The sequence below is a fragment of the Triticum dicoccoides genome, chromosome 2A (genome assembly GCF_002162155.2).
Source record: "Triticum dicoccoides isolate Atlit2015 ecotype Zavitan chromosome 2A, WEW_v2.0, whole genome shotgun sequence".
In the NCBI taxonomy this organism is placed as follows: domain Eukaryota; kingdom Viridiplantae; phylum Streptophyta; class Magnoliopsida; order Poales; family Poaceae; genus Triticum; species Triticum dicoccoides.
The window spans coordinates 731,920,964-731,947,820 of NC_041382.1; the positions used below are offsets into that span (position 1 = coordinate 731,920,964).

A 26,857-nucleotide genomic window follows, 5' to 3' on the forward strand; every position below is an offset into this window, starting at 1 on the left:
TGGACACCGCTGCCAAACACGCGTTTGATAGTCTAGTGTAGATTAATCTAGGAGATGGGCCAAGATTCAATTTCAGAGCAATCGATGCCTAGAGGGGCGTTGTATTATGGATTTGGCACCGCTTGTGACACGGCAGTTGGGAAAAAAACAATCAACAAGTGTACAGTCAAGGAGATGCTTATCAACTGGAGATGGCTGGATGGCATAAAGCCTGAACTATTTGGCTTGGGTGTTGCACAACTCAGTATCCTATGAAGGGCAGTTCAGGAAATAACCACCGTTCCCACTTGATTCTTTCTCTTGGAAGTGGTCGACACCAGGTCAGTACTCAGCCAGTTCTACATACCAAATATTAACTAACAGTGATATATATTTAGATGGGCGAAAATGTATGTGGTGCCACTGGCCTCCTCTCACTTGCATTTTTTTCTTGCTGGCATTATCAACAATAGACATCAGATAAGAGGGCTAGACACGGCCTTTAGGACCAGATATCCCCTGTTTTTTGCCTGCAGGAGCAAGGCGCGGTGGATCACGCCCTCTTGGGTTGTGTGTTTGCCCGACAAGTTTGGTCTAGTTGCTTCTATAGGTTGCAGATCCCCACAACAATTCCACACCATGATAACAGACGGGAGGAGTGGTGGCTTGAAGATAGGGCTGCTTACAACGACAAACTTTAGAAAAGGCTTCGACTCGCTTATCATTCTGGTGTGTTGGCATCAACGGAAACAAAGAAGTGCCAGAGTCCTCGACAACCCGAAGCAGCAACGTCCGGTGCAAGCGCTGATTGGTCTGATCATGGAGGAACTTGGCCAATGGAAGGCGACTGGTGGGTTGGTTTAGAAGAATGTAATTAGGGAGTCGTTCCTTAGCTTTTTCCTGGAGTGTTCGGACTTTGGAGTGCTTGGTCTTATCCATAATGCTATCATCTCATACATATTTAATATTCTGCTGTCTTCAATGAAAATATGGTAGGCCGAGGCATGCTCATGAAAAAAAAAACCATTTCCTTAATAACAAAGCAAAACAGTGTAAATTAAGGAGGGATCGAACTGACAAAATACTACACAGCCCATGCGGCATCTCCAGTCCCAAACCGTGGGCCGATCTGGCTGACTGAAAACCGTGGGCTGAAGGACGACGTCACCGGTACTAAAAAAACACCGCACGTCCCTCTGTTTGAATCTGGGCGCGTGGTCCTGGTCCCACATGTCATAGTCACCAATTTTGAATCTGGCTTCTCCAACAGACAGCGCACACCCACCGCCGATAAAAAAAAGGTCGCATAGTTTCCACGCGAGGGCACCCACTGGCGCAGTCCGGACCACCTTCGGCCCCCACGTCAGATCCGACGGGCCAGGGCCGCCCACGTCAGATCCGACGGCTCAGAAGCCCATCGCGCACCCCACGCCACGGAGGCCCGCGCCGCCACCCTCTTCTCCCCCCCTCCCCTCCGCTCCCCGTCGGTTCCACGCTTCAAATTTGCGTCCGCGTCGATTTCACGCGCCGCTCCCCCCAAATCGACTCCCACTCCCACTCCTCCCCCGGCGCATAAATACAAATCCCCAAATCCCAATCGAGACCAAACCCTAACCCTAGCGAATCCACATCGAGAGATCGAGAGAGAGAGAAGCATGGCGCGCGCCAAGGGCAGGAAGCGCGCGGCCGCGGCGGCCGGTGACAGCCAGGCGGCGGCGGCGGCGGCGGCGAAAGGGGGCCGGCCGAAGCGCTCCAAGGCGCCCCCCAAGCCCAAGCCCGAGACGGAGTACGTCCACGAGCCGAGGAATCTGGTGAGGACGCTTTCCCGACGGTTTCCTGCTCTCTGCTCTCGATTGCGTGCTTCGGGTTCGCTAGGTCCCTGCATAGGCGGCTGGCGGCGGGCTTGATTGGCCCTGCTGGTACGGCTTAGCGTGCGTCTGTGTCCGTGCCGTTGCTCTTTGCTGCCGCGAGCTTTACGCTCTTCGAATCAGGCCAAGGGGATGGTGATCTGGTTCATATTGTTGCTGTTCCCTTTCCGCTGAAATATCTAGATTTGTTTAGAGTTTGGTACTTGTCCGATTGATTATGGTTCTGTTTTCTCCTGGAATGCCGTGCTGTGCATTGCACTGGAGTTGACCCACTGCAACGGTAGCGAATGTCGTATGCTTAGTTGCTTTCGTCTAGGAGATGGTTGTTTACAGGACATGTTTTCCTGTCCCTAATAATAGCGTAAGTGTAGACAATTAGCATAATGGTTGTCTCCTACGCATGTCTGACCCAGTTTCAAAGTGCAAATTACTAAAGAAAATGTTTCCTCTGCTTAATGACCATCAGATTTTCCAATGCAACCCCCTAGCTTTAACTGTGATGTGGCCATTCCGTTCAAGTTGTGCTATGAGTTGGCTCTTTTGGCTGAATTCATTAGATGCTTCACTTGAAGGAAGGGCGTATGCTTTGTGCCCTTGTTTGTATTGTGTTTTCTGCATATTGCCTGACGTTCAATTACTATCTTCAGGAGGATCTTTGGCTGTCGGCTTTTCCTATTGGGACAGAGGTTTGTGCGCATTCATGTTCTTGTTTTTAATCACACGCAAACATGCATAATACTTCCCTGTCATACACATTTGGCCTTACTTTTAATGCTTGTTTCATCTGCAGTGGGAAAATATTGATAAGATTAAGGAGTTCAACTGGAACTTTCAAAATTTAGAGGTATGATGAATAGATGATCTTCAAATTTCCCCTTCAATATGATGTTTCCTTGCATTGTAATACATTCTTTATTGTTGGTGAACAGAAAGCTCTAGAAGAAGGGGGGAAGCTGTATGGGAAGACGGTCTACGTATTTGGCAGCACTGAGCGTAAGTAGTATTTTAGCACTGGCTGGCTAACTGGCACTATCAGTTGTGTTAACAATCATCTAGAAATTAAGTAATTCTCCTTTAGAGCTATTTAACAACAGTTTATTAATACTGAAAAATTCCCTGAGCATCCCTGTAGGCTGTACATACGTAGTTCTATATTATCCTTTAGAGCTATTTGACAACAGCTTATTAATACTGAAAAATTCCCCGAGCATCCCTGTAGGCTGTAGATATGTAGTTCTATATTATCCTTTAGAGCTATTTTACGACAGTTTATTAATACTGAAAAATTCCCTGAGCATCCCTGTAGATTACATGGTTTTATATAATTGGTCTAATGGGCTTATTTCTGTTGCTATGCAGCTCAACTGTTGAATGTTGATGGTGAATCGAAGATAGTACTTATTCCCGTTGTGGTTGCTGTAAGTTTCCATCCATTCCTTTTACCTGAGAATTTATCTCTTTGTTTTCTTTGGTATTCTATTTTATGTTCTGGAGTGGATTGATAGAAAGACGCATTTCTTAAATTCTTTCTCAATTGCATGTTTTCTCATGATTTTACTAGCCATATTATATTTCATAATTAATGCATTACATAAAACGTATGGTATCTTGCATGTAATCAGTAATGGCCCTTGCTCGTTTGTACATGAAGATAAAGAGACCCACTGCACTCGATGGGGAATGCATGAGTATTTGTTGTGATTAATAATCTCATGTCTTTCATGAGTAGACAATGATTAAATGGCTTGCTCCACTAATCTATCCCATTAAATGGCTTGCTCCACTAATATACCCCATTAATGTTAACGAGGCGTCTGAGATTATGATCTGCTATTCCGGCGGATATATTTTTAGTCTTGCTTATATTTATCTTATCTTACTTTCCTAGTTGTGCTAAGTCATATGCATAAAACTCTCGCTGGACTGGATTGTGCTAAGGACACTTTCTACCTTTGTTATGTCAGTCTTAAGTATGGCTATTTTGCCTGGGGTTCCCTTTTTCTCCTATAAACCCTGGAGATGCAAACTACGTGTTTTTGCCGCACTTTTGCTGATGGTATCGAACCCACAGTGCAGACGCCCCCCCTCCCCCTCCTGAAATTAGGTGTGCAGATCTTGGTGTATCTGTACATTGTGATTGTTTAATTGTTTTGCTTCCTGAAGATCTGATATCTTTCTATTTTATTCACTGGTCGATGGATTTACAGCTCTTGCATTTCTTACTCTTGTACAGGTTGATTGCCCTTTCCCTCCATCAGATAAAATTGGTATAAATTCTGTCCAAAGGGAAAATGAAGAAATAGTACCAATGAGGGCGATGAAAATGGCTTGGGTGCCCTATGTTCCACTAGAGGACCGGTACTAACATTTTATTTATTTCAACTATATTTCTTATATTCTCTTTTGGGCTACCATATCGTTACTTCCCCCCCTTGGCAATGTAGTTGTGCATTTGTTTACTTTGCTCCTGCTTTGTTTTCAGGCTCAGCAGAATTGACAGTTTGAAAACAAAAATATTCACTCTTGGCTGCACTCAGCGAAGGTTGGTATTATTGCAATACTGACTATTCATGTTTGATGGAGCTCTGTTGCTATCAGTTATTCATGTTTGATGGAGCTCTGCTCTAAATGCTCCCATCTTAAACTTCTACTCCCTTCATTCCTAAATATAAGTCTTTTTAGAGATTTCAATGTAGACTACATACGGATGTATATAGACATATTTTAGAGTGTAGATTCACTCATTTTGCTCTGTATGTAGTCCATATAGAAATCTCTTGAAAGACTTATATTTAGGAACAGAGGGAGTATATATTTTTTCCTGGAGTTGTCCCAGCATCCTAATTTTATATATATGGCAGGTCTGCCCTGAAGCATCTGAAAGAAGAACGAGTGAAGAAGTTTGACTACTGCATGCCTTGTAAGCTGAATTTTGATTGTTTCCATAGGCCTGCTTTTTGTGTCTTCTGAAATATCTGTTGTTGTTATTGGATCCTATGGTTCCATTTCTGTACTTCTTCTTTCTGGGTGAATATGTAATCTACATGTTTCATTTTTCCCTTAATATAATATAAAATATGACCATGACTATGTCTTAGTTTAATATTTTGCAATACATGATCACAACTAGGAGTACGTGTTAGTTTAATGTTTTGCTATGCAATAGTATGTCTGGGATGTGAAGCCTTTTGCTTACTGTTTTTTGTTTCATTGGGACGTCACTTCATTGGGACTTTGGATGTTTAGTTTGCTGCTTTTCTTCTGCTGGACGAATGACATTTCATTTATAAAAAATATAAATGGCATCCTTGTTTTAAAAAGTGCCAGACAGGAGATGATGTGGCTTCTATAGCCTAGCACTTTTAGAGCTGTGAATGGTGGGCCATATATTTAATAATCATTGGTTAAAAATACATATTGGTTGATTTGAAACAATTTGGTTTGATACCACTATATACCATGTTAACCAAGCCCAATTTTTCATGAACTGTGTATTGGGATCTCCTTTGGTGGTGTTTGTACCTTCAAGGTCAGCAATTGTGAAACAAGCATAGAGTAGTGTGAGTTAATATATGCGAAGGGTATTGATCACATGAGGAACCCAACGTACCCACTCACCTGAGTAGCACAACTAGTTGACTATATTGTTTAATCCCTCCATATATATATATATATATATATCTGAAATGAAATATTTGCTACTATGGTTCCCTTGATAGTAATGTGATGTGCTCATGAACCTGTTGCAATATAATATATTTTTCCGAGGCAAGAGGCAGGAACACTTACCCTGTTGCAAAAATCTTGCAGATTATATGCCACTTAGTCCTCCTGAAGATGAAGATGATACCGTTGTCAATATCATGTATCCTTTAGAACCCCCGGTAAGCTTCTTTCACAAGGTCTATAACACCATGTTGGAAGTTGGAACTACTGTCTTAATTGTCATGAAAGTTTGTTGCTTCTCTTATTTTTCCTCGGAAGTTGGCTGTTCATTATTTGCTCATAGAGGAGCCATAATCTCGTAATTGCTGATAGAGAAGTCAACAAAGATACCATGTGTGTAGCAACATGGCCTCTATAATCTACGTCAAAACATTATAAAAAGGTTGTTTGATTGTGAACTTAACTCAGTGTAGGCTGTGATGCTTTTAATTGACTCAAATCAACGATAAGGGCAGTCACCAATAGTTCTAATTTAGGCTCTGTTTAATTACTCTGAGGCCCACATGCTAATTAATTGTGTTGCACACCCAATCAATCTTGCCTAGATGCTGCATGCATTTTGTTGCCAATGTGCCAATCAAAGACAATCAATTAACAATAATTAAATGAAGACCCAGGGAAGGCAAGGAGCCTTGTATTTGCCAGCCTTGTATTTGCCAAATTCTTGAATTTGGTTAGGAGCCTTGTAAACCGTTAAGGAGGTTGTAGTTATTTATGGAATGTTTGGTAACTAGGCTTATGAGAGAATCTGCATGATATATCTCGAGTTGACCTTTTGACTTCTTTCTATGTACATGTAGATTGCCTGTATCTGTTGTATTATAAAAAGCCTATGAGTTGATTATCTTTTGCGTTGATGTAGCTGTGTGATGCCAGTGATGGGGTGTAATATATTTCTTATGTTTCCCTCGTGAGCATGAGTTATCCCAGACAACTTCTCAAACTTAAGGTAGCTCATGCCATAAGTTTGAGAAGTCGTTACCCAAAAATGTAGCACATATTTCTTAGGTTTGGTATATCTATGAAGGGATAAAACAAAGAACTGCTCATACCATTACCCACTTTTAGCTAATGCTTCACGAAAATTATTCTAAGGAGTGTAATTAAATGCTTCCTAGTTGGCTCTTCGGCTTTTATTTCTAGTAGCTGTTAATTCTTGTTATAAACTACTGTATTTACTTCTTGCTGCTTGTTGCAGATAGTATGCGACTTCGACTGGGAAATGGATGATATGGAGGTTTGTATGAAATTTGTTTTGTTTCTTATGCTATCCATGGAAATGTATCTTTTTTAATCATTGCACTGCCGTGCAGGATTTTATTGATGAGAAAGTCAAAGACGAGGTCTTGCCGGAGGATGAGAAGGAAAAATTCAAGGTGCACATCCAATATTTTTTGCCCTTGCTCTGCTGTAGTGTATAACTTAGTATAGTCAGCTGATTACCTTGAGAAGATTTATTTTCCTAATTTTGCTGGAATGTTTCATTAACAGGACTTCATAAAGGAGAGAGTTAGAGAAAGGAAGAGAGAGCTGAAGCAGGTTCGCAATCAAGCAAAATGTTAATTAATTTACCTTCACCAAAGAATCTAATTTATTCACTACTCAAATGTTTCTCCAAACCTGATGCAGGCTAAAGAAGCCAGAAAGAAAGCTATTGATGATATGGATCCAAAGTTGAAAGCGGCATTTGAAAATATCCGGTTTTACAAATTTTATCCTGTAAAAACCGATGACACTCCTGATGTGAGCCAAGTACAGGTATGCAGCAGCATTGCTCTGTATTCCTTAGAAAGGACTATTTGTTGAACAAGCCTTGCATTTTAACTCTGTGTAAATTGTACTCTGCAGGCGAAGTACATCAATAGATATTACCGCCACGCGCATGAACTGCTGTGATGTACAACCTCATAGTTTGCTGCGCACAATATGAAGCTATCCATCCAAGCTACGGGTGGAAATTTTGGAAGACTTGGAGATGTGCCTGCTTGGTTGGCAGACTCAATTCGGGGCTTGTATTGGGCCAAATGGATAACTTTGTTGCGTCTGAACTCAATTGTAGTACAGTTTCACCCATGCTCCTGAGTGTCTCCTCCGTCGGCATTTTACTTCTCTTTGTACTGCGATATGTAACATTGTGGGAGATAGTTGTAGCGGCGAGAAAGTAGATCCTGTAAGAGTAGAACAATTGTTCTAGGAACAGTTTGTTCCCTTTCTCACCCAGTACAGCTCTGGCTTCTCACCCATTATTGTTTAGCTTACCCTGTGTATTTTGATCGGATCCCTATATATTTTGATGTTTAACCCTGTGCGCGTTGTGTAAAATTTGTGCTGTTCAAATCTTGCGTTGCAACTAGTGGTAGTTTTTTTTTCCTTCTTTTTTCCTTTAACTTGTTAACGGCGGTCATCCCGTTGCCAAGAGCTATTCGGCTGTTGGCATTCTCAACGTGGCGATGATTTTGAGGATACCACCAGTTGTTTTAGCGATGGTACCCGAGCTGCTCGTACACGCGGCAGTTTTTGTCGCAAAGTTCATTTTGTTATAGTATTACTTGGATTAAGAATTGTGCGCGGTTCAAGTTCAGACGGTGGCTGTAATCCTCGCAGGAAGGCCGTAAATTTTTAGAAAATTTTGGCAAAAAAATATACTGCAACATTTGATCAAATTCCGGTAAATTTCGGGGAGATGAAAGACATGTTGATGCGTTGCATCAAATCGAGCGAGCGCACTGACCGCAGGTAGGTGGGGTGGGTAGTGGGTACAGGAGCTCATGATCACAGGTCAGGCACGACAAGTTGCGTTGATGCGAGCATGAGCATCGGCACGCTGTCTGTCTCACTGGAACCACATGCAGAGGAAAGCCCCCGCGGTCCGCGTGGCGTCCACCCCTCCTCCACGTTTCGGCTTCCCGGGAATCCGCAGCCTTCCTTTTCCCACCTCCGGGCCCGGATTCCTCGAACCGCTCAACTGGGGCGGCAGCGGCAGCGTCAGCGTCTGCAGCACGAGCGAGCGAGCGAGCGAGAGGCAGCGGCGGCGACACGAGCCGGGAGCGAGCGGCGTGCGTTCTCCGCCGCGGGCTGCAGCCGCCCTCCTCGCCTCTCCTCCGGCCGTCGCGGGGGCGCGGTCCGGCGCTAGCGCCCGCGCAGCTCTGCCCCCCGCCTCCGCCGGTAAGCACCCGCGCTCGCCTCCACCGCTCCTCTCGGAATCCTCCGCGGCCTCCCGCCCGCACGCCATCTGCTCGACGGAATGCGGCGCCGAGCAGAGACAAGCCTCACTAGCTTCTCTCGCGCGTAATTTCGGCCACGGGCCATGCCGCGGGCCTGCGGCGTGAGGCAGCAGAGCAAACGACAAATTCGCCCATGTCTAGATGCATTCACCATCTGCCCTCTTCTGCCGATTTTTTTTTTGTTTGGCTTTTCCGACTGCCTTTTTTCTCTCTCTTTGCGCGCGGATCCACTCGTCTGATCCCGTGCTGGCTGCAGATTCCGGGCGGAGATGGAGGTGGTGCTGCATGCCGGCGACGCCGAGGACTGGGTCTACAAGGGAGAGGGCGCGGCGAATCTCATCCTCAGCTACACGGGCTCCTCGCCCTCCATGGTATGCTATGCTCTGCTCTGCTCTGAGTAGGTTCGTTCTGTTGTGCTGTTGGGTACCTACTTAGCTTTCATCTATTTACTGCAAGATTCTGGACTTGGTTTGTCCCTGCCTAGATTGATTGGTGTACCGATCGGGAAGTTGGTGGCCTAGAATCAGAGATGCTAGCTTGTCCCCACTGCTCTGTTTGATAATTAAGCACGCATCACTGTAGCAATCAATAAATTATGTGTAGGGCTGCCCTCTTAATTTAGGCATCTGCTTTCACTTTATTATTATTGAAACATGAGAGCAGCAGGGGTCAGGTGTAGCTCTTTGTTCCCTACCAGTTTTTTAGCCATTTCTAACCAGGAAACAGCCATCCTATTTATCTGTAGTTGGTTCCCATGATTCCCCATTTTGCTTTCGTTTGATACATTCAGAGCTGACAGGGATTATACTCTGCTGATCTACCTTTGGTTTGCATACAGCTTGGCAAGGTACTGCGGGCCAAGAAGGTCCTAAATGACAAGGCACAACCAGCACCAAACTGCGTAAACTTCTCAAGCTACGAGCAGCTCGTGTGGGGTGACATCCCAGAATTGATCGAGTCTGTCAAGCAAGGTTCTGTGGCACAAGCTTATGCAGTACATGTCATGAGCCAACATCTGGGGCACGATCATGTTGATGGCGGGGTACGGTTTTATATTCGACCCAGTTATGTTTGTTGCGTTTGTCATAAATTTATCATCATTTTTTTTGAAATTTCCAAATTCCGTGTTCTTCTAGAAACAGCGAGAAAATCTCCTAATGTTAACATCACCCCAGTTAATCTGGTCTATAAGGACAACATGGTATCAGTATGCAACCTATTAAGTTTGGATAAAGATATGCTGTCATTTTTGTTAAGATCTTTCAAAAGTCATTATTCTCTGGATCCGCTTCAATATATGTCAATTGTCAAATAATGTCATTTTTTTGTGGTGCAGGTTCGTGTCTCTGTGTCTAAGGATTTTCTGGAGATTGTTGGAAAGAATGTGCTCAGCGCCCGTCCTGCTTGGCGAGTGAATGCAAGCGCAATTGACACCAATGCTGATTCTGCCCTTCTAATTTCTGACCACTCCTTATTTTCTGGTAAAGTTTTGGAACCTGAACCCTACTATTACAGTGCATCCCATCTCTTGTGAGCATGACGAAAGTGAAAATTTTCCCTCTTAATGCAGCAAACCTTGGATGGAATGTTTGTAGCATGAGTTTTACTTGCTTTGTTATTTTCTATTTGTATTACATGGTTATTGAGCTTCTTTGCATGTATATATTTTTTAAGTTCGCCATTCATAAGTCTTGCAAAAATAGCTTGCAGTCTATGGTGGTTTAGGATTTCTAGTGCTACTCGCCACAGCCAAATGGTAGGATCAAGATAGTTGCCCAACCTCCAAAAAAAAAACAGCACTATTTTATGCCAAAGTCGCACTTCCTTTGAAACTTGGGATGTTTTTGCATGGATACATATAGTAGGGATTTTCCTAACTCCATTAATCTGAAAGATACAAAATTATGTTTCTTGTATTTTACGGATTTGTATTGTAGATTTGATCTTGTTTCACTGCAAAAAATCTTTGGTTTCTGTCCAGAAGGATATTTGGTCCAGTAATGCTAACCTGTATCATGATTCGGTAGTGGTTTCCATTGGGTTTGTGGTAGGCTATTAAGAACTCTATGGTAGATTTCCCGCATTTAGATTTGTACTTTCTTACACTAAATTTTCTAATCACAGGAAAACCTAGAGGTAGCAGCTGTATTGCAGTGGAGATAAAGGTACACTCGAAGCTTCATTTATTTTTCTTATTATTTGTTTTGACATATTTATTTCCAATTGACATGCTTTTTATATGCTTCACCATCCAGGCCAAATGTGGGTTTCTTCCATCATCAGAATATATATCAAAGGAAAATGCTATTAAGAAACAAGTAACACGGTACAAGATGCATCAACACCTCAAATTTCATCAGGGGCAGGTATGTCAATCTTAACAGATTTCAAACTAATTATAGCTATGTTTGATAGATTATATAGAATCCTAGACTATTCTTTGTCCACTGAAAGACAAAGTAGCCTTTTGGCAAAAACAAACCTGTCTTGGTGATATTTGTTTTGAATCAAAATATCTTCAAGCATTCTTGTTTATTTAAGAATTCAGGGTTGCCAGGTTGACATTCTTTGCAATACTGTAGTATCTCTATTGGTTCTTGAAATCAGGTTGATTCCCAACACATTTTTAACAAATTTCAGATATCGAAGACAAGTGAATATGACCCCCTTGATCTATTCTCTGGGTCAAAAGAAAGAATACGCACGGCCATCAAGTCATTTTTCTCGACTCCTCAGAACAACTTCAGGATTTTTGTAAATGGCTCCTTAGGTTTTGGTGGCATGGGAGGTGGTGCTGATAAGGTCCTTGCTAATGAAACTGAGAAGTGTCTTGAAGATCTGAGGAAGGTTAGTGGGCTACAACTATCTGACTTTATTGAACTCTTGTCAGAGGCAATATCTAAATCTGGAGTATTGGATAAACTTTTGGCCACTCAAAAACTGGATGATCATGACATCGAAGGGGCAATTCATTTGTATTACAACATCATCTCTCAGCCTTGTTTGGTCTGCAAAAATATAACTGATGCTGAGCTATTGCACAAGTACTCTGTGTTGCATTCTCTTCCTTTGGACAAGAGCTGTAAGATTGTGAGGGACTTTCTCATTTCTGCTACTGCAAAGGACTGTAGCCTCATGATGTGCTTCCGGCCAAGAGAGTGTGAAAGAACAGATTCCGAGTACGATTCAGTTTTTCTCCAGTCAGTGAACCGAGCCTATGATTACAAGGTATGTTTCTGTGAAATGTGTTCCTGTTACCTTCATCTTGTATTTGTCAGCAACTTCTGTACTTGTATATTTTACTGTTGAACCGTTGATTCCGCTTATGCGTTTCTTTTATGCGGTGTTCGTTTGCACGTGAATGACATAAAATTGCATATTCCATGCGTAGGCATACTTTGTTGATCTGGATGTGAAGCCTCTGGATAAGATGACACATTATTTTAAATTGGACCAAAAGATCGTCAATTTCTACACTAAGAGCGGGGAAATCGGGCGAGTTCCTTGTGATTCTCAGAAGGGGGTAGGCACCAGTGATGACACAGCTGTTCAGCCACAACATTGAGTAGCTCCTTCAACTTGAAGCCTCGGCACATGCCATTGGTCCTGTTGTTTCGCCTTGCGCCTGTTGTTGTAACCTTGTAAGTACAGCTCCATTGTCGAGGAGCTCTTCCCTTCCATCGGGAAAAAGTCACTGCTGTTTGTTGTCGCTGTTACTGTAGCTTATGAGTGGTACATCATGTATACCTACTGGGTGGCTCGGCGCAGCAGAAAATACACCAGGAATTCGATACAGACACCAAAATGCATGAACAGACTTTTACAGTGGCAACCACATGTTGCAGTATCTGCAGCAGAGATGGGAGCTCAGGTTTGCCTTGCAGGCTATGGTGTAGCCATTTCACCGCTTCCCTCAGAGATGATAACTGGCGTATGTACTACTCCCTTCGTCTCATATTAATTGTCGCTCAAATGAATGTATCTAGTATCGAAATATGCTCAAATGAATGTATCTAGCATTGAAATATGTTTAGGTACATCCATTTCTGTGACAACTAATATGAGATAGGGAGTACTGCACAACTTTTGAGTTTGCGGTTCCTTCTCTGGTCTCAGTTGCTTATTGTTTCTGGACAACATTGTCGTCTCTATTTATATCGTGTAGCTAGATTTTCCATGTAGCACCTGAATTCTAGAACGACTGAGCAACCAGACCAGGCAATATGTGAATTAGACCCAATGACCATATATGGTTTTGTCTCAAATTATCCGAATGAACTAGAGCAAGTTCATGCAGAGGATCGAAAGCTACATTTTTTTGGGGGGTGGGGGGTGGGGGGATGTACTGGAGGCTTGTAAAGTTGGACCAATGCAGTGGAGATTAGCATGGCCACTACAAAAGGATGTCAGGTCTCATTGAGAAAAGGTCCATTTTCTGGACATTTATGCACTGGTGTTTTTGCATCTTCGTCTAATTCTCATCGTTTCGTTGAAGAGGTGTTATATGATGAGACCCCCACCAAAAATAAAATGATAAGAGATGCGATACTCCCTCCGTTCCAGAGTATAGGCTGTATTGTTTTTTGTGCAAGTCAACAATTTGAATATTTGACCAAGATTGTAGATGCAATATCTGTAATAGCTAATAGATGAAATATGAATCTACTTTTCATGATGGACCAAATGATATAAAATCCGTATTGTGGATATTGCTATATATTTTAAAAACCTTGGTCAAACATGCACTTGTTTAACTTTTGAAAAAACAAATACACCTTATATAAAAGAACGGAACGGACGGATTATAATTAAGCACTCATATATATGGCGCCTTGTAGTTGACAGAAACGTCTCCTCCCACATGATATAAAGGAACATCAACTACAAGGTGCCTTATATACAACCACTTGCATCTATATTCTGTTAAAAAAAGTTATAATTAAGTACAATTTGTCTAATTCATATCTAGATGTTTTTAAGGATGTTACATCTAACCTCCCACAAATATATAATGTAGCAACGAAAAACAAAAAAACTAGAACAAAAAATAGACCACAAACAAAGTGAACATCAGCTTAGATGAGACATACTATATCACATATAGATGTTTTTTTTAGATGAACAGGGAGGTTCCCCCTCCCCAGTTCCATTACTTAGCATGAAACCAAAACGTGACCTCCAGTTATACAGCAGCTCACTGAGAGGAGCAGTCAGCCTAAAACGACAATATGAGTGAAAAGGGAACCGGGAATACAGATCTTTGAAAAGATCAGGCGGCACGCAGGCCCGAAACTAAAGTAACACAAATCAGACTAAAACTATTCACTAAAACTAATCACATATAGATGTGTCCTAGACAGACCTAATTAAGTAATCATTTATTTTTATTTTAATATTCCAAAACTGGAATTTATTGGCAAGTTACGGACGGCTCTCCTTAAGAGCTTATTTATTACATCATCACATGCCGCTTCACATCATGAAGCGATTTCCCCATCAGCCACAGGGGTACTCGCACAGGCAGTAATAGGCAGGTTCCCAGTGGTTACCGAACGGGTGGCAATCCCCGCCTAAGAAGCCCTCATGCTTGCAGTGACTATGGCAAGGAAAGTCCACACACATAGAGTGAGAGTAGGTCTTGCTGAACGTTGTGCAGACAGTCTCACCTAGTCACCTTAACCTTCAGACCCTGCAACAAATTATGCACAGGATTTTGGGTAACCACTTCATCAGAAGATAACACACCGAGAAACAACTACAGTACATTCTTCATACGATTATTGTTTCAGACAAGGTTTACCCCGCAGGAAGCAACAGGAATGCCAGGAGCAACAACAAGCACAAGCCCGGCCTCTTGACCTTGTGGACGTCCATGTCTCTGGAATAAGCAACCAAGAAAGGAAGGAACGGATTAAAGTATGTTAACTTACTAGTGTCATTGACCCCCTCTTATAGACATGGATGACAAAACCTTACAATAAACCCAACAGAAAATGTTGTATTTATCTCGAGTATCTACGTAGTTGTTTGTACTGCATGATGCAGTGATGTATGTGTTGTACAATGAAGAAAGACACTCCAATGGAAAAAGAAGCGCTAAAAAATCCCTAGGTTGTTGATACATATGTGTGTTTTTGGTGCGCGGCAGTACTTCCCAAAATCGTGCCTTTTTTATTTTTTGCTTAGACGGAACCCTTCAAAAAGCCTTACAGAAAATGCCATACTCATCTAAAAAATGCAGCTGTATATATCTGTATGATGCAACTATGTGTGTACACTGAAAACACACATGATAGAGGACACCCTAGGTTGTTGATACATGCATGTGTTGTTGGTCTGAGGTATATCATGATGTTTGTATTGCTCAAAATGGCGCCTTTGTTGCTTAGCGGTTGAATTTTTTTTATCTTGATGATGCAATTGCCCCAAAGGGAGGAGGCACCAGTGATGACACAAAGGTTGATCAGGTCGAGCACGATGCGTATGATGGAGATGTGCAACGTGGCGAGGGTGCCGATCGGAGGAGATTGAAGGGCTGCAAAACCTCGTTGGCTGGAGCTGGGCGACCTTACGATCATGTGGTGGCGTTTTGGTTCTTTTGTGGATGTCTCATGTCTCTGTCTGTAGTTAAAAACTTATGGGTGTTTGCTGTGGATATTCGGTGTTGTCTAGGTTTTCGTCCCATGACATTCGTTTCGATGGCGGACGAATGTAGTGGGTTTCCTGGCAATGCCCGGACTCGCTTTACCTCTTTCCCTCCTCCTGACATGTTTCTGAACTCTGTATTTCCGTTCATTTGCAATGGAAAGGGGTATAGCCCGGTTCGAAAAAAAAGGTTGATCCACAACATTGAGGAGCTCCTCCAAGCCTCTGGACCAGAAACGGCACATGAGATTGGCCCCTGCTGTTTCTTCTTGCGGCTGTTGTTGTAACCTTGTAAGTACAGCTCCAATGTCGAGGAGCTCTTCCCCTTGGGCGGGAAAAAAGATGCAGCAGAGCGGTCGCTCACTGCTGTTTGTTGCCGCTGTTATTGTAGCTTTATGACTAGTACAGGGATGAATACCTACCGGGTGTCTCGTCGCGGCAGAAAATACGGCACGAATTCGATACACAGACACAAAGATGTACAGACTTGTCTTACAGCGGTGCGACCACATGCTGTAATGTTTGCAGCACAGACGAAAACTCTAAAGTTCTCGTTGCAGGCCACCTGGCCACGGTGTTCCCTGTGTGCTCTGACGGTCTGACGGGCATCTGCAGTATATCTTCTGAATTTGCTGTTGCTGTTTCACCGTACCTCTTGAATTTGTGCGCTGTGCCGTTTGTGAAAGTCTAGAATGCACCAGGACTTTCACTCTTGTCTATGGCCGGCCGGAAACTTTGTATTTCCTGGAAAGGGGTAATGCCCGGTTTAAAAAAAGAAAAAAGAATGCACCAGGAGTTGAGCACCAAGACCACTGTGCTAACAACCCCGCACGCATGAAGTCATATGTACAGGTTAAAGTGGTTCCAACACCCAACGACCACACACACACAAAGGGAAAGGACGACTTCATGTTTGCCACGACGAAACAACAGTTGAGTACGTCGTGTGTGCGACATAAAATCGGGTCGCCTGATCCCGGCTCGTGTGACGCTTCCCCGGCTGAAAACCTGGTGAAACTAAAGGTGAATCGCTAATTCGCCATCTAGAATATCTAGACTCCGTAGCCAGTGGACTTCCCGTTCGGGGAGGTTGAGCGACCGTATCGGGGTCCCTAACCACCTGAAACCCAAACGGGACACCACCGCTACCCGTCTGTATATAGCCCGGGACCAGACATCAGCAGAGCCGCCGGCCGGCGTTGTCGTTGTCGTGGTGGAGGTCGGCCGGGATCGGTTCTATCGACCACGCGAGAGCGCTCATGTCGAAGAGGACGGTGCTGCGGGTGGACACCTCCTGCGCCAAGTGCAAGCGCAAGGTCATGCTCGCCGTCTCCAGCCTCCAAGGTACGTACGTTTGGATCAGATCGCATGGCCGAACTGGCAGCGAGGCCATGCATTTCTTGCTTGGTTAAGTGTTGCTCTTACGTGCTGTGCCCAGGTGTGGACAAGATCGAGGTCGACTCGGAGAAGGGCACGATGACGGTGACCGGCGGCGTGGACCCGGTGGACGTGGTGGAGGCCACCAGGAGGAAGGCCGGGAAGCGCGCCGACGTCCTCACCATCGGCCCGCCGCCGTCGGCGTCCACCGCGTCCAAGCCGGAGGAGAAGAAGAAGCCCGAGCAGCAGAAGCCGCAGCAGACATATGTGGCGGCGGAGAGGAGGGCGCCTGAGCCGCCAGTGACGTTGTACGTGCACCACGTCCCGGCGCCGCCGCCGTCGTGGCCCGCGTACGAGCAGTGCGCCGTCGTGCCCTGCCACTACCAGCAGCAGCAGGACCCCTGCTCCATCATGTAGCTAGCTAGCTAATCGTCTCTTTGTGTCACTGCTATTTGGACCATAGTACTAATCGATATAGGTAATTCAAACCCCGGACCGATACCTCTGCGCACTAGCATTCCACCGTGATTTTCCTTCGAGAGAATTAGCTGAACTTTCTGAATAAATACCTAATGTTATGGAAAAGGCTTCAAATCAACCGAACGGATCCTTGATTTTGGGTCAACCGCTTCCTCTGTCTGCCACGCGTCCCCATGGGGTTGAGATTCTCTGTAGTACTTTACGGTCAGTACACCGGATGACATGTGGGGCCGGGTCCCACATGTCAGTGACTATACTGCACTCTGCAGTACTGCAGAGGATCCTAACCAGTCCCGGGTTGGACCATGGGCCCACCTACCGCTTTCCCTTTCTTCTAAGTGTCTCCTCATGCGGCCGCAACCGCAAGTATTTTGCCGAGCAGGCGGCATCGTCTACCCACACCCCTGCTCTTCCCTGCTCACTGCCCTATCCCATGTTGCGTCGGGACCCTCCCCGGCCATCAGGCGTCGTCCATCGCAACCCTGCCGCAGCCCAGATCTGCCGGCCCAACAACATGTGCGGCTCAGCCCGTCCACCATCGTAGTCACCGACAACGTGCGACCAACCACGACAACCCGCATTTCTCCATGTATCCATCGGCTTCTCACCCGACGACTCCTTCCCATGGATTCACACATGGAGCGTGCTGCCGCATCCCAGATCTGCCGGCCCAACCACATGTGTGGCTCAGCCCATCCACCACCGCAGTCACCGACAACGTGCGACCAACCACTGCAACCCGCATTTCTCCATGTATCCATCGGCTTCTCCCCCAACGACTCCTTCCCATGGATTCACACATGGAGCGTGTTGTCGCATCCTAGATTTGCCGGCCCAACCACATGTGCGCCTCAGCCCATCCACCACCGCAGTCACCGACAACGTACGACCAACCACTGCAACCCGCATTTCTCCATGTATCCATCGGCTTCTCCCCTGACGACTCCTTCCCATGGATTCACACATGGAGCGTGCTGCCGCATCCCACCGCCAGATTGCAGCATCTAACCACAACATGGTCCATGTTGCAATAGGTAAACATAACATAGTCCATGTTGCAATGATCAGAGGCCCATGTCACGTAATGGATGACAAAAGCCCAAGTCATATAGATGGAGGTCACCACACCATGGTTCATGTTGCAATGGGTGATCAAAGGCCCATGTGTACCTGGTGACGCAAGCGCAACAAGGTTGGTGTTGCAGAGCTTTCGAGCACAACAATTGTTGGTCTGTTGATGTGACGAAGGTCGATGTACCTTGCATCACCAATCTCGGGGATGAGTTTATCAATAAGGTTACTTGTGTGGTCTATTTGGGACTTCGATGCCCTTGCGGGTGGAGGAAGATGGTGTGTCTCACACAGTCACACATAGCGCGTAACGAGCGTCTAGATAAGAAAAACAAGGTGGGCAATATTTCGATAACCGAGTGCACAGGTTGATGAAGGCATTTTGAGAGTTGCGGGAGGTGAACAAAGAGGAAGGGGACAAGCACAAGATGAAGGCCAACCTGAATTTGTACAAACAGTTGTTTCATCGCAAAGCAACCGGGGCAATTCGTGCTTTGGCAGACATTAACAGTAAGTTGAAGGTGGACACTGCAAAATATTAGTCCATGTTGATTGGATGCAAAGGCGGTTAATGAGTCTCACTGTGGATATGATGTCTTGTGAGTAGATGTTCCTTGATTTGTGAGTGTGTGTTCATTTAAAGCTATCCTCAAGCTCTATTTTTTTTCTGTATTTTGTGTTTGAACGTTTTTTCACAGTTTTAGAGATGTATGGTTTTCAAAAAATAAAACAAATGGCGCAGCTCCACCAGCACTCATAGCGAGGAGTTGATCGGCGACGGTTTTGGTCCTCCGACATGCATAAAACTGGATGAATCACCCTTTGATTAGCCCAAAAAAGTATTTGAATGTCTGCTAGAGTTATAAACCGGACAAAGCGTAGTATATAGTAGACGAAGCAGTATTCATCGGCGACGAAGCTACAGTTATTATTTCAAGAGTATACAGTGAAGTTAGAGAAAAGCAATTCTCCCGTGCACGGGAGGTACCGTGCATGGGAGAGCCGTTGATTTTTCCTTAAGATCCGATGCCATGCATTGATGGTTTAATGCTGCTGATACTTGCTATATTTTTCTCTGACACATGAAAGCACACTATCCCGGCGAGGCTCCACCATCCCATACTTTTTAATTCTATTTCCAAGTTAAAATCTACTTTATCTTTTGAATCAAAATTTTAATCTATGACCTGTTTGCATATTTGTGTTTATGACAACGAGAACTTTAAAACGAGACCACTTTTGGATATATTTTAACAAGTTTGAAAATCCATGTTCTGAAACATGATGAAACACTGTAAAATTAAGAAGAATCAATTTGATGCACATCGGCAGACAATGTAACATTATGATACACAATGGAACACAGCGAGCCATACTGTAATAGTTAGATTTTTTTTTCTTTACGAAATAGAATGCAACATTATTAAAAAATTGCATGGAATTAAAACAATTGTACGAAACAAGTTTGAAGCATGGTTATTTAGTTGTCTAAAAACTAATTTCCAAAAAATATATTCAATATTAGTCTTGTTTTAAAGATCTTGTCGAAAAAAAACAATTATGCAAACAGAATGTAAATCAAACTTTTACTTCAACATACACCAGACATCTATTTATTTGAATAAAACTTAGTGAGTAGAGAAAACAACATAGATGATGTCATTGGTCCCACAAAACAATAAATGAGATGGTGGATGCATGCACGGAAGGTCCCGTGCATGGTAGAAAATCCAGTCTCGATGAAGTTACAGTTTTTTATTTTTATTTTGTGGGGACGAGGCTGAGAAAAGAGATTCTACCATGCACGATACCTACCGTGCATGTCTCAGCCACTCATCATCTTTGAGATTCCAACCCATGCATGCATGTATTTACTGCAGTGCTTAGTTAATCTCAATCTGGGCCTCAGTTTTATCGGTTAACGCCCTATCAATCAGTCACCTTTTCGCATGTGCACATAAACTTTCCCTGGTTACATGCGCTTGTATTTCACTCATCCATGCCTTTTTTTTATGATTCCAAAGATTAAATCCAGTTTATATTTTGAATCGTGAGTCTTTTTTATTTTGCGGGAGATGCTTTTGAATCGTAAGTCTGATGTATGACACGTTTACAATACATATGTGCTTATTTCAATTTTCTTTCAGGCAATAGTCAAAGTGTATTTGAGTAGTAAGAAAAAAGAAGTTTTCAAAAACATATTCAATATTGGTCATGTTTTAAATATCTCATCGAAATAAACACATTTGTCCAGATATAATGTAAAACACACTTTTGTACTTAGAAGATATGAGGTATTTAAATCATTTACACAGAAAGAGATAATATATTTCCTGATAGAGTTGCAATGAGGGGCACGGCCATGCACAGGGTAGGAAATTATTTACGAAAAGCACTGACACACATAAGCTGAGCATGTGACAAGAGGAGTGATGATTGCTGGTTTGCATGCATATTGATTTCTTTTGGGCACGAATCTCGGTAAAAAAATGAGTGACAGATCTAGACACGGTATATATCATGCATGGTAGTTTTGCCGCTCCTGGATGAGGCTACACAGTTGACTCTTCCTCTTCCGGCGATGTCGAGCTCGTGGCCGGCGAGTCAGCGGTTGAGGAAGCCGCTGATGGCCCTGTCCTGCGCGGCGGCCTCGTCGCAGCCCGGCTCCAGCAGGTGGAACCTGTGCCCCTTCCCCGGCGCCTGCCACACCTCCGCCTCGGCAGGCCACCCGCTGGCCCCGAGCCGGTCGTAGTAGGCGCGGCCGCGGTCGCGGAGCACGTCGGCCTCGGCCACGCACACGAGGACGCGCCCGCACGCCAGGGCCTCGAGCCCCGGCGCGCCGTCCGCGAGCGGGTTGATGAGCGGGTCGTCCTCCCCCGCTGCGGCCGGGCACGCGACGCGCCACAGCCTCCCGAGCCGCTCCCGCATCGCCGGGTCCAGGCCGTCGGAGCCCACCTCGTCGCTCCCCAGAAAGTAGGGGTGCACCAGGACGAGGCCGCGGACGCTGGCGCCCGCCCGCATGGCCATGTGGTGCGCGATGTTGGCCCCGGCGCTGTCGCCGCTAAGGTAGAGGCGGGAGAGGTCGGCGTGGCGGGCGAGCCACGGATCCGGCTCGGCGCCGGCGCTCGCGGCGACCTGGGAAAGGACCCAGGCGAGCGCGTCCCACGAGTCCGCGTACGCGGCGGGGACGGGGTGCTCGGGCGCGAGGCGGTACTCGACGGAGACGACGATGGCGTTGGCGCGCGCGGCGAAGGCGTTGAGGTAGGCGTGGTAGTTGGAGTCGAAGGCGGAGAAGAGGCAGAACCCGCCGCCGTGGTAGTAGACGAGGATGGGCAGCCTGGCGTCGGCCGCATCCAGGCGTGGGAGGTAGAGACGCGCGGAGACGTTGGGGGAGATGGCGGTGTCGCGGGAGGCGACCCCGGTGGCGGCGTCGGTGGAGGCAGCGACGAACTCGGAGCCCACCAGGTAGCGCTCCACGCGGCTCCTGTAGACGCGGAGGCGGGGCATGGACTCGTAGAGAAGCTCGTTGTCGCCAGCCGTGGCCGCCGGGGGCTCGGAGGGCGCGGCGGACATGGCTGGTGCAGTCGGAGTTTGGGTTGATCAAGTGATGGATGGCTCCGGTAGTATATTGCGGTAGCTGGCTACTTGCTGCAGCTATTACTGTGATCTCGTCAACTCACCGAGAAGTCACTGGCCTCATATTTTAAGTACTTTGTCAGCTGATGGAAAATGGCAGGTAATTTCTACGGCCAAACTTCAATTACTTGAAGCCAAAGCTAGCTTTCGTCCAGATAATTAACATTGTTTAGCTGTCAAAAGAGGATTATTTCTCAAACTTTAGTTTCTACTGTCAAAACCTTCTTCAAGCCAAAGCTATCCAGATAGCATTCATTAGTTGTTTCTTGTTTGACTCGTGAGCTCAACTTGTTTTTTAAAGAAGAAGCTTGAAAATGCACACAGTCATCAAAAACATACTCGAGAGTGGTGGACGCCATGACAACGCCCCGAACCGAATTTTTTTATATTTCAAACAAAATCCCAAAGTGACAACAATATCTCGTTTCCTGTTCCCACCTGAGTGGACAAATTGATGCTTGTAACGACACATGAAATTCCACAAATTGGTGATGCTATCTCATTTATTGATGAAACTGGTCATGCGACAATATATGGGTCTAAGTTTGAAATTCGGATTTTAATTTTTTAAAGAAAAAAAAATTGTTGTTTCACTAACAGTGTGGCCACATACATGCTGAAATGAATTTTCACCAGCTAGCGATTAGCATGGACCACATGACATTTTTACTGCTCATCTCTTTTGTTAAGTCTGGTGAACTGCATACGAGGTTGTCTGCTGGTCATGTATACCACACAAGCCAGCTAGGTGGGGTCGTGGGCTCGTGGCCATTGAACTACTTAGAGCAACTTCAATAGAGCGACCCATTTTATCCATTTGGGTTATCCGGACAGAAAAAATGGCTCAACGGGGCGACTCAAACGGACAAAGCGTCCGCCCGTTGTCCACTTGCTGTCCGTCGCGAACCCAAATTGAACGTAAATATGGAAAGAAATGTGCTCCCATCCGCTGGTGGCTTCTCTTGTCCGCCCTGTCCCTACAAATCAGCGACCCGCACCTTCCCATTTTCTTCTCTCTCTCGGTCGGAAGAGATGGGATCGAGGACGCCGTCGTGGGCCTCGTCAATGGACGGAGGCAGGAAGGCTACAACTCGCTCGCGCCTACTTCGCGCCCACCACCCTCGCCGGTACCTCGCTGCTCCGCGCGCTCAGGTCGCTCGCCGTCGGGCGCGGCGAGCTCGGGGCCGGGCGGGGCGTGGCGAGCTCGGGGCGGGCGCGGCGTGGCGAGCTCGGGGCCGGGCGGGGCGTGGCGAGCGGGTGGCGGGCGCGCGAGCTCGAGGCCGGGCGACGGCGGCGCGGGCGCAACACTGAGGTGGTTGAGGCAGCGAAGGCCGCGGCGGCCGCCACGGCTGTGGCGGGCGGAGGAGCGCGGTGGGGGAAGGAGCGGAGGCGGGCGGAGGCCGCGGCGACGGCTGCGGCTGACGGAGAACCACGGCAGGCAGAGGAGCAGAGGCGGGTGGCGGCCGCGGCCAGCGGAGGAGGAGCGCGGCGGGCGGCGGGCCGGTGGCAGCGGCCGCTGCAGCTGCGGCGGGGGAAGGAGCGGAGGCGGGCGGAGGCCGCTGCGACGGCTATGGCTGACGGAGAACCGCGGCAGGCGAAGGAGCAGAGGCGGGTGGCGGCCGCGGCCAGCGGAGGAGGAGCGCGGCGGGCGGCGGGCCGGTGGCAGCAGCCGCGTAGGAGCGCTGCGTCGAGGGACGCCGATACTCTTGTCTGTTTTTTGGTCTTTCTGCGTTGGATTTATCCACACGTCGCGCGTGTCCGCCCGATGTCCGTGAGGCGAACAGACGATCGAAACGGACAAAATATGGACAAAATCCATGTCCATTTGGATCCCTGCGTTGGAGTTGCTCTTAGTAGTTTGACAAAAGGGTGGATTTCGGGTTTAGAATGGAGAAGACACAAACACAATAAGCACGCATCTGACATCTGCATAAGTATGATGCACGCAGCTAAAACCAGCGCACGTAGAAAAACACGCTAGCAAATAGTAAAGTCATATAAGACCAAATACACATCATGTATTTTGTATAACGACACTTGTCAAAGTATGTGTCCTGCAGAAACAAAGAGACGCCCGCGTCGCTCAGGGGGCGGCTCAGACGGAACCCTAGGCACCGCCACCGCCCCTCCTTTTGCCTCCTCCTCCCTCGCTGCCGTCGAAGGACGCCGGCGGGCTAAGCTTGCATGGCAGACGATGATGGCGGGGCGTTTCTCCGCGTGCCTATGGTGGGGGAGGCTCGGACCTCCGTGGCTGCGCGATGCGGTTTCTCCGACAACTCAGCGGCCACCCTTGTGCGGTCAGGCGAATCCCTAGGCGGCGCTCTCCGGCGAGGTGGTGGTTGCGGTGCTCCCTCATGTGGCAGCAGCGAGGAGCACGAGGGCTCTGTCCCTGTAGTTCTCTTCACTAGTGGAGAAACGAGCTTTAGTCCCGGTTGGCAAGGGCCTTTAGTCCCGGGTCAGCAACCGGGACAACGAAATTAGGAATAAAGGCCCCCATCCTTTAGTCTCGGTTGGCCATGACCCGGGACTAAGACCTTTAGTCCTGGTTGGTGACACCAACCAGACTAAGGTCCCTCCACGTGGCCGCGAGCTAGCCCCCGGGCTGGGGGACCTTTAGCCCCGGTTGGTAACACCAACTAGGACTAAGGGTTTGAAAGAATTCCTTATATAACACTACTTTAAAATCATCTTCCCTATTTAACACTGATAAAATATTTCTTCCCTATCAAATCCTGACTCTAAACTTTGTTTCCAATATAACATTTTCATCCGTTTTGTGAGCTAACGGTGTTAACTTGCACATGAAATGACAATATTACCCCTATAACTAGTATATGACATTTTTTACTCCTCTTTCCCATGCATCTGTGTTTTATTTTGTTTGAAGTGGTTTTGTACGGAGCTATGTCAAAATACTTATACTTGGCATTGTAGAAAAATATGAAGAGAAAAACAACGTCAAGCACACACACGTGTACTAGCACATTAGTTAGTGACTCATTCATGCATGTGGGTGCTTCTTCACGTACCCATCCATGGATGCATTGTGATTTGTGAGCAAGTACACGGTAATGACATGATCATGGCCATCCGTTACTTACCGTCTGTACATACTTGAATACCTGCGGCGGCCGTAGACACACATATACATACTCGAATACCCACGCACATACAGGCAAGCACATATACATACCTGAATACTTGTACACCTGTGTATGTATGGTTAAAGAATAAAATATTTCCAGGTATGTTGATAAGGAGCCGATCAACTTGATCATGGGGGCAAGGAAAGGCACCAACGATCCAGAATATCCGAACTGCTGCGATGCGTCTGACCTACTCATACGTAGGCATCGCAAGGGGAACTAACACACTCATCATTCACGCACGAAGTAAGTATCCAGGAAGAACTCACGCACAAACATCAGAAGATACAAGGGAAAGGAGAGGGCGGACCCAGAGAGATACTCCTACAAGAGAAAGGAGAGGGCGCACCCCCAGTTAATGATCAGATAGATACTCCGCAAAAAAAGATCAAATAGATGTATGAGGGCAAAAATGTCATTTCATGTTCCATTTAACAATGTTACCTCAGAAAATGGATGAAAGTGTTATATTGAGAACAAAATTTAAAGTTGGAGTTAGATAGGGAAGAAATATTTTTCCAGTGTCAAATAGGGCATCATATTTTACGGTAGTGTTAAATAAGGAATTCTCTCTAAGGGTTTAGGGGTTTAGGGTTTAGGGTTTATTTTTCCTTTTCATTTTGTGTTTTATATTCAATTCTTTTTCATTTCAAACATATTTTACGCTACTACATACTGTACACGTTATGCATATATAATATAATTCTTCGTACGACCATACATATATCATATAATTTCTCGTACACACACACACACACATACATACATATATATACAATTTGGTATATACAATTTCTCCTACAATTTGCAGACATTAGGTGCAATGGTATTCTCCGCTTTCAGATATGACCTCCGTAAGCAAAAATCCCGTAATTTCCTCTTGAATTGCTCGTATGCGGTTCTCTACTAGGAGCCTATCCCGCATCTCTTGCATCTTTAAAGAAGAAGATCAATATGAATATATTAGTTATGTGTATATATATATGATACGTCTTCGTCGTATCTATAATTTTTTATGGTTTCATGTCAATATTATACAACTTTCACATACTTTTGGCAATTTTTATATGATTTATTGGATTAACCTATTGATCTAGTGCCCAGTGCCAGTTCATGTTTTCTGCATGTTTTTTGTATCGCAGAGTATCCATATCAAACGAAGTCCAAATGCAATAAAATTTCACGGAGAATTATTTTGGAATATATGTGATTTTTGGGAGTTGGAATCACCGCAAATGGAGGTCCACACAGCCTACAAGACACTAGGGCGCGCCAGAGGCCCCTCGCGGGCGGTGGTAGGTTGTGTCCACCTCGTATGACAGTTGGGGCTCTACTTCGGGCGCAAGGAAGCTTATATCCGGAAAAAATCGTGTTAAAGTATCAGCACAATCGAAGTTATGGATCTTCCGGAATATAAGAAACGGTTTTTGGCCAAATCTAGAGAACGCGAAACAGAAGAGAACAGAGAGGGAGATCCAATCTTGGAGGGGCTCCCGCCCCTCCGCGGCCATGGAGACCAATGACCAGAGGGGGAACTCTCCTCCCATCTAGGGGGGAGGCCAAGGAAGAAGAAGAATGAGGGGGGCTCTCTCCCCCTCGTTTCCGGTGGCGCTAGAGTGCCACCGGGGGCAACGATCGGGATGACGATCTACATCAACAATCTTGCTACTGTCAACACCAACGTTCTCCCCCTCTATGCAGCGGT

General features: G+C 45.9%; 4 protein-coding genes and 1 pseudogene across 4 annotated transcripts; 4 read left to right on the forward strand and 1 right to left on the reverse strand.

Moving 5' to 3' along the window:
* Nucleotides 1-1,468: 1,468 nt before the first annotated feature.
* LOC119356731 (protein HEAT INTOLERANT 4-like) lies at nt 1,469-7,874 on the forward strand. Its single transcript, XM_037623710.1, has 14 exons — nt 1,469-1,790; nt 2,495-2,533; nt 2,638-2,691; nt 2,777-2,840; nt 3,207-3,265; nt 4,081-4,205; nt 4,330-4,389; nt 4,709-4,767; nt 5,658-5,731; nt 6,772-6,810; nt 6,887-6,949; nt 7,065-7,112; nt 7,203-7,331; nt 7,422-7,874. Exons 1-14 carry the CDS (start codon nt 1,635-1,637, stop codon nt 7,467-7,469), a joined length of 1,017 nt encoding a protein of 338 aa, XP_037479607.1. The 5' UTR covers nt 1,469-1,634; the 3' UTR covers nt 7,470-7,874.
* Nucleotides 7,875-8,410: 536 nt separating this feature from the next.
* Nucleotides 8,411-12,948, forward strand: LOC119356730 (inositol-pentakisphosphate 2-kinase IPK1-like). The gene is made up of 8 exons (XM_037623709.1): nt 8,411-8,738; nt 9,054-9,168; nt 9,636-9,839; nt 10,134-10,278; nt 10,922-10,962; nt 11,053-11,163; nt 11,438-12,025; nt 12,189-12,948. The coding sequence occupies exons 2-8, from the start codon at nt 9,067-9,069 to the stop codon at nt 12,360-12,362; spliced, it is 1,365 nt and encodes a 454-aa protein (XP_037479606.1). The 5' UTR covers nt 8,411-8,738; nt 9,054-9,066; the 3' UTR covers nt 12,363-12,948.
* A 192-nt stretch (nt 12,949-13,140) lies between these two features.
* Nucleotides 13,141-13,235, forward strand: LOC119359856 (annotated as a pseudogene).
* Nucleotides 13,236-16,616: 3,381 nt separating this feature from the next.
* On the forward strand, nt 16,617-17,415 carry LOC119352128 (heavy metal-associated isoprenylated plant protein 2-like). The gene is made up of 2 exons (XM_037618856.1): nt 16,617-16,786; nt 16,881-17,415. The coding sequence occupies exons 1-2, from the start codon at nt 16,702-16,704 to the stop codon at nt 17,234-17,236; spliced, it is 441 nt and encodes a 146-aa protein (XP_037474753.1). The 5' UTR covers nt 16,617-16,701; the 3' UTR covers nt 17,237-17,415.
* Nucleotides 17,416-20,733: 3,318 nt separating this feature from the next.
* On the reverse strand, nt 20,734-22,079 carry LOC119352129 (tuliposide A-converting enzyme 1, chloroplastic-like). Its single transcript, XM_037618857.1, has one exon. It carries the CDS (start codon nt 21,941-21,943, stop codon nt 20,975-20,977), a length of 969 nt encoding a protein of 322 aa, XP_037474754.1. The 5' UTR covers nt 21,944-22,079; the 3' UTR covers nt 20,734-20,974.
* Nucleotides 22,080-26,857: the final 4,778 nt, after the last annotated feature.

What these genes read in the sequence shown, in the direction of transcription:
- LOC119352128 (XM_037618856.1), top strand. Translation starts at nt 16,702, where the DNA reads ATGTCGAAGAGGACGGTGCTGCGGGTGGACACCTCCTGCGCCAAGTGC. An exon ending in CGCCGTCTCCAGCCTCCAAG is followed by an intron (nt 16,787 to 16,880) that starts GTACGTACGTTT and finishes TGCTGTGCCCAG; the next exon opens with GTGTGGACAAGATCGAGGTC.
- LOC119356731 (XM_037623710.1), top strand. Translation starts at nt 1,635, where the DNA reads ATGGCGCGCGCCAAGGGCAGGAAGCGCGCGGCCGCGGCGGCCGGTGAC. An exon ending in GGAACTTTCAAAATTTAGAG is followed by an intron (nt 2,692 to 2,776) that starts GTATGATGAATA and finishes GTTGGTGAACAG; the next exon opens with AAAGCTCTAGAAGAAGGGGG. An exon ending in CGTATTTGGCAGCACTGAGC is followed by an intron (nt 2,841 to 3,206) that starts GTAAGTAGTATT and finishes GTTGCTATGCAG; the next exon opens with CTCAACTGTTGAATGTTGAT.
- LOC119356730 (XM_037623709.1), top strand. Translation starts at nt 9,067, where the DNA reads ATGGAGGTGGTGCTGCATGCCGGCGACGCCGAGGACTGGGTCTACAAG. An exon ending in CGGGCTCCTCGCCCTCCATG is followed by an intron (nt 9,169 to 9,635) that starts GTATGCTATGCT and finishes GTTTGCATACAG; the next exon opens with CTTGGCAAGGTACTGCGGGC. An exon ending in ACCGAGCCTATGATTACAAG is followed by an intron (nt 12,026 to 12,188) that starts GTATGTTTCTGT and finishes TTCCATGCGTAG; the next exon opens with GCATACTTTGTTGATCTGGA.
- LOC119352129 (XM_037618857.1), bottom strand. Translation starts at nt 21,943, where the DNA reads ATGTCCGCCGCGCCCTCCGAGCCCCCGGCGGCCACGGCTGGCGACAAC.